Below are 11,401 nucleotides of genomic sequence, written 5' to 3'. Positions count from 1 at the left end.
CCTAGAATATTGCTTTAATTGCTTCAAGCATTTCGATTGCTTTAAAATGACTTGTATCAATCCACAGATGTAGTGTTTTAATGAACCAGTATTAATCAATCAATTGCATAAAATCAGGCTCCGGCTCAATTTATGAGTAAAGGAGAACTTTACACACAAAAAAATAAAAAAATAAAAACAATTTGTTCCAAATATTTAATGTATACACCAAATATACCAATATCTGGTACAGTAAATTCTGAACAATTTATAAAGGAAATCTAAAGTTTTTGTTTGAGCTTGAAACAACATTTCTCAAGAGCCTCAATACCAGAAATATAATTGTTATTACTTCAGGCTACAACCATAAATTTTCACCGCAAACTTTCCCAACAATGTCAGTATACCAGTACCAAGAATGCTTTTAGCATCAAATAAAAATAATTCCATTTAAACAAGAAAAAGAATCATATCAGATTTAGCTTCTAGTTAGAACAAATTTCAAACAGAAAAGCAAGTAATCGAGCCAGTTTCAGAGAAATTGAAATAACATGATACAATGGCATAAGCCAATTTGAGAGGTGAAAACACAAAGTTTTATTCAATAGCATAGCACGCATCTCGAGAAAAAATCAACAGTTGGAATTGGGATTACAGGTCCTGTAATTCCCTCAGGGAATTACAGCAGATTTATTTTCGTGATCTGCTGAAAAGCTAGAGGTCCCAAACACAAAACAAGCACAACAAATAATTCTATTGAAAATATACTTGAAGAAATTACATTTTTATCCTTTCCAAGACATGTCAATCTCAAAAATCTACTCCTCCATAACCCCGAAGAGCATCCACTTTCCAAACAATATCTATGCTGTTTCTTATTCCACAAGTTTAAGAAGAAAAACTACAAGGGACACATCATATGAATATTGCTTTGGAAGGGACCGCCTTTTATCATAGGCAATTTGATCCAGTTCCAGAATAAATCATGTACTCTGAATGTGTCTTTGACAACAGCACAACGAGATGCTCCTCCAGGTCATCATCTTTACTATTACGACGAACTATAGTCTTCCCATTTGACGCTACGACCACAACCTCCTCTTTATAATTAGCTAACAAGTTGGCAGTCACGACACTCATCCCGTACCTTTTCAAAGCAGCATCTGCTTTTTGAATTAGGATATCCGGATCTGTCTCCAGCTACACATCAGACAGCAAAATATTAGATCTGTTCCAGATATGTTTAACCCTATATAACATAATAAAATAGGATGATTTTCATGTTTAACCCTAGATAACATCAATGCTTAGTAAAGAAGAGTAAGCCCAGAAAGTGAATGGAACGAACAACCAGCAGATTTGGTTGTTACTAATTCTGCAAGTGGTGTTTGAGACTCAAACACTTGATGAAGTCGGAGGATTTAAGGATAGCAAAAGTTACCTTAAATGATACACAAAATGCTGCAGGTGCCCACTCTTTCCTTAGCACGGAGAGCATTTTAGGAACTTGATTGAGTCTCTGGATCTTATGCTCAGCCTATGTAATACTAGATTCAGCTTGTGCAGCTTGAACAAAGAGTCCTTGTAATAATGGTACCAGATTTATATATAGAAGAATTGCTGTTGTAAATGTGATTCTGTTGAATGAATGGAAAGATGCAGCCAGATTAAACTGCTTTTATAAAAAAGAAGAAGAGAAAAACAAAGAAAAGCAAAATAAAAATAAATAATAAAGAAAAAAAAACTCAGGATAATCAACAACCAGAAGGTATTCTATTAAAATCTCATTAATCCCTAGAAATACAATGTTAAGGTTTCACATGTTACATTCCAATTGTTAGTACAACAATCTCCCTTCACAAGGCCTGAGACATTTCCTCAAGCTAATAAACCTATGAAGATCAAATAAATCAAAGTTTTAGCTTACTATGCATATCAGATCCCATTTGCAGCCTCTTTATTCCTATTATTAGCCCTCCTAGCTTCTTTTATTCGCGCAATGAGATCCTCCCCATCAGTACCTAGACCGCTCCTATCAACCAAATTTGTACCAAAATCTTGGTCCAATGCATGCAACCTCTGATCATCTCCATCAATCATCGCCAATTCCATCACATTCTTTCTCGAAACCAACCCATAAAGGAAACCAAACTTAGCATCAGACTCCCTTTTCCCAATCTGGACCCGAACCAAAGAGTTTGAACTCTCATTTGGTGAAGCCGGGTCATAAATCACGGAAAAGCCCCCAAAGGAAGTATCCGCAACCCGAAATAAGTCATCCAAGTCATACTCACTTGCATCAACCATTTCAACATCATTTCCATTCTCTGGTGGCTTTTGTGCCCTTTTACGCGCTGCCTTTTCTATGTTAGCAGCCTCTCTAAAACCACTAAGTATGGCCCCATGCATAGTTGCTGGGTACCGGCGATTTGTAGCCTCACCAGCAAAGAAAAGCCTACCATCCCCCACACTTTCAGCAAGAATATCATAGTCATCACCTGATGCCCCAATGGAGACGTATGAGTAGGACCCATGAGTGAATCTATCCGTGCCCCATCGTGTGCAAATAGCCTCAAGTGGTTCTGGCACTTGAACTCCTTTTGGAGTGAAGATTTTTCTCAGGACTTCTAGAACCTTCTTCACTGATTCCATTGGCGGTGTCTTTTCAAACTCGACTGCAGACTCACCAGCTACCAATGCAATGAGTAATGGGCCACCAGCAACTGAAGTGTAACTGTAGAAGAGAAAGAACTCACCGCGCTGGTTTGAATTTTCGGTTAAGTGGCCAAAAGTGTCAATGCCGCCGTCCCAGAAATTGTATGGAAATAGCATAGCGACCTTGTTGAGAAGCCCGAACCCCAGTTTCTTGATGGCCTCTTGCTTTCTTACTGGTAGTTCAGGTTTAAATTGGATCCTACCCGTTTTCAGCACACCTAGTGGTACAGTGCAGAGTGCCATGTCACCTCGAAAAGCCTGACCAGTGTTTGTGCATACCAACACACCGTCACAACCATAGTGTACACGGGTAACAGTGCGGCCATAGAAGATTGGGATATTCTCAGCCAGTGCATGGACAAACCGGGAATTACCACCTGGGATGAAACAGTGGTCCCCACCCATCTCATAAGGGTCATCCTGGTCCCAGAAAACCATTGAAAGGTCAGAAAGAAGCGCTGCATTTGCATACTCTAGGTTGGCAAGGTGCCAATTAAGAAGCATCCGCTCCTCAGATGACGTGGCTATCTCATGGGCCTTCCGAAAGACCTCGAGAGATTTCCCGAGGGAAGCGTCAACGGCCGCTCCGAGCTCGTCACAGACAGTTTGCCTCAACCGACAAACCTTGTCTAAAAGCTGATTAAAAGTGGCCTCCATACGGGCATCCACGTCAGAATCAACCGGACAGCCGTCAGGCAGGTACAGGGGACAGACATCACGTACCTTATGAAGAGGCAATCCCATTTGCCGTGCTAGAACTCCTAGTGGGTTGCCGTTGATTCCAGTAAGCACACTTCCACCAAGATCCACTGCAGCTGTTACACTGGGATGCTCAGCCGATGAAGAGCACATCTTTTTAGTATACACACGACCTCCGGGGCGTCGGCGGCCTTCTACAATGGCAACTCTAAAGCCCAGAGAGAGGAGGTGACGGGCAGCTGAGAGCCCAGCAAGACCAGCACCGATTATGATCACAGCCGGTGCCGGAAGGGAAGGAGACTGCCTTGGTGGAGCAGAGAGAACTGCCGGCGCAACACCGAAGTTTATATACCCATGGCGAAGCAGGAAGGAGTATGCCGCCGAAACAAGCCAATGGTGCTCGGCCCGAATAGATTCGAGCGCTTGAGCTTCAGTGAGCCAGACCGAAGGATCAGAGCGCCACCGCGAGATAATGTGGTTGCGCACAGCAATGTAATTGCGCTGACTGGTTCCGCCAAGGGTGGGGATGACAGAACAGTCGATCTCTTCTTCCGTGAGAGTGTCTATCGGGAAGCCAGCGGCTATGGCAATGAGGGCTTCAATGTCGAGGTCACGAGAGAGGCGGAGGGCGGAGGAGGGAGGCCTTCCCCGGCGTCGAATGGCGGCTGAGCGCGGCGGAGGGGGGTCGTAGAGGAGGGTTTGTTGGTGCTGGTGCTTGTCGGAGGAGGAGGGGTTGCGAAGAATCCGAAGGCGGGCAAGGGGAATCATGCCCGGAAACTGCTTCTTCCGCCTCTTGCGACGGGGGAGGGTTGGGTCAGCGGAGGGTGCAGGAGGAGGCGGCGGAGGGGCGGAGGCGGATATGGAGATATCGACGCCGTCGGGAGGAGAGGTCGCGGCGGACGTGGTGGCGGGAGAGGAAGGCGGGGAAGTGGAATCGGGCTCCTCCATGGTACTACAGTGCTGCTAGGGCTTCGTGCTAATTAGAGCCGATCGAATAAACAAGAGAAAGTATTGGGAACGGGTTTTGTCCACCTCCAAAGCGTTTCTCCACCGTAGGATATTATTTCATCATAATCGCATCTTTATTTCTTAATTAATACTGACGGTAGTTATGTTCTCCGTTAAGTAAATATGAAAACGACTCTTTCTTGGTTTTCTCCGTGAGATAAAATAAGGAAATGATTTTGCTCTCTTTCTGCTAGATTCGGATCAAATCGCTTTAACAAATAAAACAAAAAGAACTCTTTTATTCCTCCGTCCTCTGTGCTCTCATGACAAAGCACACACGCTCCCATCTCATGTTCTCCTCCATCGTTTTAATAAGTTGTTGACTTCTATTCAACCCTGCTCCTCTTTCTTCTCCTCTAACTGTGATTTTGTATGATACAAGAAACTTCTCAGAAGACACTAATATATTGATTTGCAAGGAAGAATCCTTCTTATCACCTAATTAAGGAGAAACACATTATAGTTGAATTCAGGATATAGACTAGCTGAGTTTCTGAATTTCACATGTCGTCAGTGGTAGTTCAGAATTTTATCCGATCTTTCTACCAGCAACACATGAATTGTAGCCTAGTAGTTATGTTGTTTGTTTCCATTGATATTTTAATATTCTGATATGGGAACCGGTATGAAATGTGAAGCCCACTGGGATATGTTGCAAAAAAACAAGAAAAAGAAATGTGATGCCTACTGGTGATATGGAAACTCGATTTCAGAATACCTACCAAAGTTTCAAATTTAATGGTCAATGCAAGGTTCATTTTTAATTATGTTTTTATCTTATCAATTTCTCTTTGCTAATAAATTGTTCAATTGGGATAACATGACGCTTAAGTACCACATTGATCAAACAGCATAAGAACAATGTACCAAATAGGACATCTCTGGTACCAACTGGGACAAACATTTGGTACTAGTTTAGGTTTGTCAAACTTTCAACTTATTTACTGGAATAATCTCATCCTTGATCAGGTAGAAGAGCTAAATTGGATCTTCATAATCTCACTTAATTGGTGACAAATTAAAAAAACTATGACTGAATTGGTGCTAGGGGCATTTCTGGAAACTGCATAATAATTAAATAAAACCCTTACTGAGTATGAATTTTGCATAAATTTGAAACATTACTGAGTATGAATTAATACATATATAATAAACACTGTCATTAGTAATTATAAACACTCGATTTAAGAACGATCATTCATGGAAAAGAAATATGCTATTGCTGTGAATTCACTAGAATGGATAACATCTATATACAAACATAACGAAGAAATGTTATTTATCTCTAAATTGAAGTAATTTATACATCGACATATAGAATCCAGGTCTCAAGGAAAGCATGATGCTCCTCCGAGATTACACCTACACACACACACACACAGAGTTCATGAGGCCCCAACCAGCAGTAGAGCTTAAACTAAAATTAGGAAGGGGTCGACAAACATGGCTTAGTTACCTCAATATTTTGCCATAGGCCCCAGGCTTAGTCTTCATGATATTGAGTAGTTTCAATGAAGATCCTTAAATGGATGGTGCCTACATCAATTTTATAGTAAGTCAATAAAATACACTTGATTTAAGAACAATCATTCAAGGAAAAGAAATATGTTATTACTGTGAAATAGAAAGAGGGTGCCATTGTGTTCGGGCTCAAAAGACTTTACGGTATAAACACCTTTTTCAGTGAGATTTATCCTCATGTGTGCATTGCAACCCATACGAACATCTAAGTGCTCTTTCTTTGGTTTTTCCTAACTGAATCTTTCTCTATAATAACCCTCTTTACAACAAGTAAAGATTCTCATGGTAAGTACACCTGATGTATTATTTCAAATAAGATTTTTTCGAATACTAAACACAACATGATATGAATAGACATTGTAGAATTTATAGGCTGCATCCTTAGATGGAAATTCCATGCCAATCTTTTGTTCTTCAAACTCTTGTACTTGTGTGTTTTCTTGATAAGTAGTTTTCATCGATTCATTATCTAAACAAAAGTCCAAATTTAAGTATGACATCAGTATGCATAAAAAAAAATTAAGGTAATGAGACATTCACCTGTAATGTTATTATGGTCTCTATACTCCAGTTTAGAGTTAATTTGTAGAATTAATTATAAAAAAATAACTAGCCCAATCAATTCAAGAGAAGAAGAAACAACAATGCTAAGCAAAACTGGTTTAGGCATTACTACAAACACCTAAACTACATGATGATTATCTTCTTCATAATTACTAAAAATTAAAGAATTCACCTTGTGGATGAAGAATGGCGACTTCATTTCCAATATTAGAGTCGGAGGAAAGAACATCTGTTTGAAGTCGACTATTCTCTGTTGCAGGAGAAGTAAGGTGCGTGTTGTCCCGACTGGAGATAGTACGCCAAATATCTTTATTTGGAATACTACATACTGAATGGCTGGAGGTACTAGAAATCATTAGTCATATGTCTTTTACTCATTTAGAGGACCAGCTTAGTTGGAGATAGATGGGATGCTCAAGGGAAATTTACCGTTAGGTCCTTATACAAATTTCTCAATTGTAGAGGTACTACACCTAGAAATACTATGAGATGGTGGAAAATTCCTATCCCCCTTAAAATTAGAATTTTCATGTGGTTAACACACAAAAATAGAATCCTGACTACTGATAATCTACTAAAAAAGGAATGGCAGGGGCAACATAAATGCCAGTTTTGTCATCATCCCGAGTCTATCAATCATCTCTTTGTTACATGTACTTTTGCTAGACAAATATGATTTTTTATGGGGGCTTGTCAACATATTAATGTCCATTGGATTACAATTTCAGATTTCATTCATTTTGCGCATCAATTACCCACTGCACAGCGCTCTGCCTTCTTACTGGTGTATAGCGCCATTTGCTGGACTATTTGGAAACATCGCAACGAATTGTGTTTCCATTCAGGTAAGGTAAAATCTGTTGGACAAATGATCTTGCTAATTATCTCCCTTGTTACATATTGGACAGGCCAAGTCAACCAGCAAGTCAAAGATGCCACTGCTCTGTGGCTGCCAGTCAACCTAGATGCTATTCCTTTGGTCGTTTGGCACCCAGAAGAGGAGATGGAGGGAACATCAGCATTCCAAGTGATAACAGTTACTACAACACAAGGCAATGACGAGACAGGGACCCAGATGGTGCTTTTTGATGAAGACAACCTCATATGTTAATCAGTTGGAGGATAAGTTTGACCTTAGAATAATCATAGACTTACTTAGCCCCTGTGGGAGGCTTAGTTGTATGTATGGTTTAGATAGACTGATGCTAGATATTGCTCGTCTTTTGCTCTGTTTTGTGCTTTTCAAATTTGAGAGCAGCACGATGCTCGTTTTTGTCAGGGCTTGTCTAGTTTTCTTTTGAAAACAGACTCTGATAACTGGGTATAAGTTAATCTTATCTTCAATGAAGATGTGCTTTATTGTCTTGTTATCAAAAAAAAAAAAAATAGTACGCCAAATAGTATTTCAAGATTTGAAGAAGGTTGGGTTGACAGCACGGGATTCCATAGATTATGAGAACTTATTTTTGTTGTTGGTGATAATAATTGAAGAACAATCGCAAGGGAAAAAGATTAGAGAAAGAACTGTATTTTGATTTTATTCCAACGTAGAATAGAGAGGAGCAATTTTTTTTTTTTTTTTTGTTCTCACGGAGTAAACATCCATTACTTAACGGAGAACATAACTACCGTCAATATTATTTAAGAAATCAAGATGCGATTTTGATGGAATAATATCCTACGGTGGAAAGGGCTTCGGACAAAACCCGTTCCTAGTATTACCAAAGCGAAATAAACAAAACATGAGATGTAGCCTGTGGGCCAGGAACAGGGGGCAGCTCCTCTCTAGTGGTACGGAATTTATTAGAAAAGTCTTCATTTGTGCTAAGAACTCATATATGCATTTTGACCGGTATGGACTAAGAATATATATTTACAACTCTTGTTTCATTTATGAAACGGACACCGGTATGTCTTTTATAAAAAAAAAAGTTGGGTATACAGATAATTTACTGTGACGAGGATCTATATGTATTTTTTTTTTGTGATTAAAAGGTCAGACCCCATTTCATTTAAGAAATTTTGGTTAACTTAGAACCATGCAAGAAAATTCACAGTCAGAGAATAACCATAAACCTAACCCTGGATTAGCAGTTTTGTGATGAGAAGGCAATTGTTTTGCAATTGAATAATTTCAGAAAATTTAGACCATTGAATGCTGACATCTTGACAACCTCCCATATACAACCAAATTTGCTTTGTAAAGGCACATGTGACAAACAAATGATTTATGGACTCGGGTTGGCTACAGAATTGGCAAATGACAGACCCTTAATTTCCACCCTTTTTTAAGTAGAGTGTCAGTGGTTAAAATTTTGTTTTTGTAAGCCAGCCACATAAATATTCGGATTTTAAGTGGTATATAGGTACCTTTCACCATAACATTGCATTGATTGGCTTAATCTGTATGCATATTAGCTAAGTCTCAACACAAGCAAACCAAAGAACATTTAATTTTAAGATAGATTGGCAATTATCTAAGTCCTGATGTACAAAACGGACCCGATTCATATTATACAGTGTAGCAGTTCACAATCGAACATTTTGAATCAATTATGACCGTATTATCAATCATCTATCAATTCCCTTCTGACCTACATTAATAAACTAGGGTACATGCCGAGTTGTCATCTTGAGTTCTGATCCTCTAAAGTAATTCAAAAATTGAGCTTGAATTCGAACCATTCATTTTGTTTGAGCACAGAATTTAAATAAATCTCGTAAATTTTCAAATTGACCTAAATTTTGATCGGTTCGAATCCGAACTGAAACAAATATCGGCCAATAAATTTCTCCAATTACATAATCAATTATCTTAATTATCTTGTTGTGGAATCTGAGGTGGATCTGGTGAATTTGATTATGGTAATTAAAAGTTTTTTTTGCCATTTTAACTTTGTATTGAAAATGTTTGAGTTTGCATCTTTGCAACTATGATGACCTTATTGCGCTTATTCGAGTTCTTTGACATAAACGATTGTACGGCAGATATGTCGTGGGAGGCATCTTGGAGCCGGTATAAGGTGGTGGTTAGAGAGACTAAACGGGAATGGATGACTCGGGTTATGGCAGTTCTTTGGGAGTGTGAAATGCATGCATCTTCGGCTGTCAGTGGAAACCTCCATGGCTGTTGGCACGGGATATCAAGAAAGAGATTGAAATGTGGTTAAAATGTTGTAGAGGTTCAGTTATTTTTTGTTGAGAGAAAGGGATGCTATTTCTTTTTAGTTTTTTTAGATTTTTGAAGTAGTAATCACATCTATTATTATTGTACATCTGGTAGTCGCTACCTGGGTATAAAAAAAAAAAAGAGACATAAACGATTGTACAATTAATTGATTTCGTCTAATATTTGAATCTAATCTAATTATATTAGATTAATTTTTTTTCTCAAGTCAATCCGCACAGCAGATATAATATTTTACATAAGGATGTTACGGATTAAACGAATTGTTTATTGTAGTACTCTACATTTTTTTTATTATATTAGTTTTATATTTAATATATTAATAACATATTAACTAAAATACAGATAGATGCTTAACTAAAAAGTTACTTCATCAATAAATGTTTAATGTAAAATATTTAGGTTTCTCTCGACTTAATAGCAAATTTGTATAGAATTGAGAATAGTATAAATTAAAATAAATATCAAAAGATACAGGCAGCAATCAACTAGCTTAATAGCTTCAAGTTGATTAATTATGTTATACGAATAATTCTAAACATTTTATTCACTAATTAAAGATATAATTTAGAAAAAAAAATATATGGGACAATATTAGATATTGAGACAGATTAGTCAGATTAATAAACTGAAATGAACAAATCCTCTATAAATTGGAAATTAATAATCTTATCTATTAAACTTAATATTTTTTGTAACTATACTTGTGTCGTCCTAATAACTGAAATTATGCTATAATAATTTAAAATTATTTTTTTGAAAGTACAAAAATCATCCTCTTTTTTAATTTGCAGATAATGTATATAATTCTCTATAAATATTGTCGTTTTACATTTGAGTTCGCAAATTTTATTTGCGAACAAAAGAAACTCGCAAACTACGGTTGCGAACTTCTTAGTTTAAAAATTTTTCCAATTAAGATTTTGTTCATATTACTATAGAAAAACAATAAAAGATTGTCTACTTTCTCAATGGTAGAAACGTTCCTTGTCTTCCTTGTTTTTGATACAGGTTTTTACTATTTAATTAAGAAGAAAAAACTACATTGCTCTTAATTCTTGATATCTATATCACACAAAGCACTGAACCTTTCATAGATATCATATGCCTTTGCCACTAGACCTATCAAATAAAAATCAGTCTTTTATTTATAGAGAAATTTAGATATATACCCATCATAACTTCTTTAATTAGATATTTTCCATAAAAACTTCAAAATTAGTTATTGCCCATCTAAATATAACTATATTATAAATATATCCATATCTTAATTATATTAATAAAAAAACAATAATTAATAGTAATTAAAAAAATAGAAGTACAGTTATGCCCTTACATTAAACCCGTGTTACAATATATGTTTTCAATTATTCCTCAAATCCATTTAGGTTTACCATGAAGAGACTTCCTTAGCTCCGTACATCTCTCTACCATTTATCCTACACCTTTGTAGCTTCTTCAAACATACCTTGCTTGCATAGCCCATTAATTAAGCTTCGGTAGATAACCGCATCAGGAGAAATTCCTCTCTGTGACATTTCATCAAGCACCTTGCGTACTTTCCTCCACTGACAAAATTTTTCAAAACCATTAATTAGGCTTAATTCCCACCTGCAACATCATGTCAGAATTTTCATTAATAAGAGAATCATACACGTAAATGTCTGGTGAAAAGCCTCTTCTTTTCAATTCATGCAACAAATCCGCAGCCTCCACTCTCCCATTCTT

At 37.4% G+C, this 11,401-nt stretch overlaps 2 protein-coding genes across 2 annotated transcripts; both read right to left on the bottom strand.

The window, feature by feature from the left end:
- Window positions 1–718: 718 nt before the first annotated feature.
- Window positions 719–1,634, bottom strand: LOC144559526 (phosphopantothenate--cysteine ligase 2-like). The gene is made up of 2 exons (XM_078308579.1): window positions 1,421–1,634; window positions 719–1,179 (listed from the first exon to the last, which is right to left on the bottom strand). The coding sequence occupies exons 1-2, from the start codon at window positions 1,475–1,477 to the stop codon at window positions 931–933; spliced, it is 306 nt and encodes a 101-aa protein (XP_078164705.1). The 5' UTR covers window positions 1,478–1,634; the 3' UTR covers window positions 719–930.
- Window positions 1,635–1,732: 98 nt separating this feature from the next.
- LDL1 (LSD1-like 1) lies at window positions 1,733–4,373 on the bottom strand. Its single transcript, XM_078308578.1, has one exon. It carries the CDS (start codon window positions 4,339–4,341, stop codon window positions 1,915–1,917), a length of 2,427 nt encoding a protein of 808 aa, XP_078164704.1. The 5' UTR covers window positions 4,342–4,373; the 3' UTR covers window positions 1,733–1,914.
- Between the last annotated feature and the right edge of the window lie 7,028 nt (window positions 4,374–11,401).

Source organism: Carex rostrata, chromosome 9 (genome assembly GCF_964058835.1).
Source record: "Carex rostrata chromosome 9, lpCarRost1.2, whole genome shotgun sequence".
In the NCBI taxonomy this organism is placed as follows: domain Eukaryota; kingdom Viridiplantae; phylum Streptophyta; class Magnoliopsida; order Poales; family Cyperaceae; genus Carex; species Carex rostrata.
The sequence above is the reverse complement of the archived record's forward strand: the minus strand, read 5'-3'. Positions and strand labels throughout refer to the sequence as shown.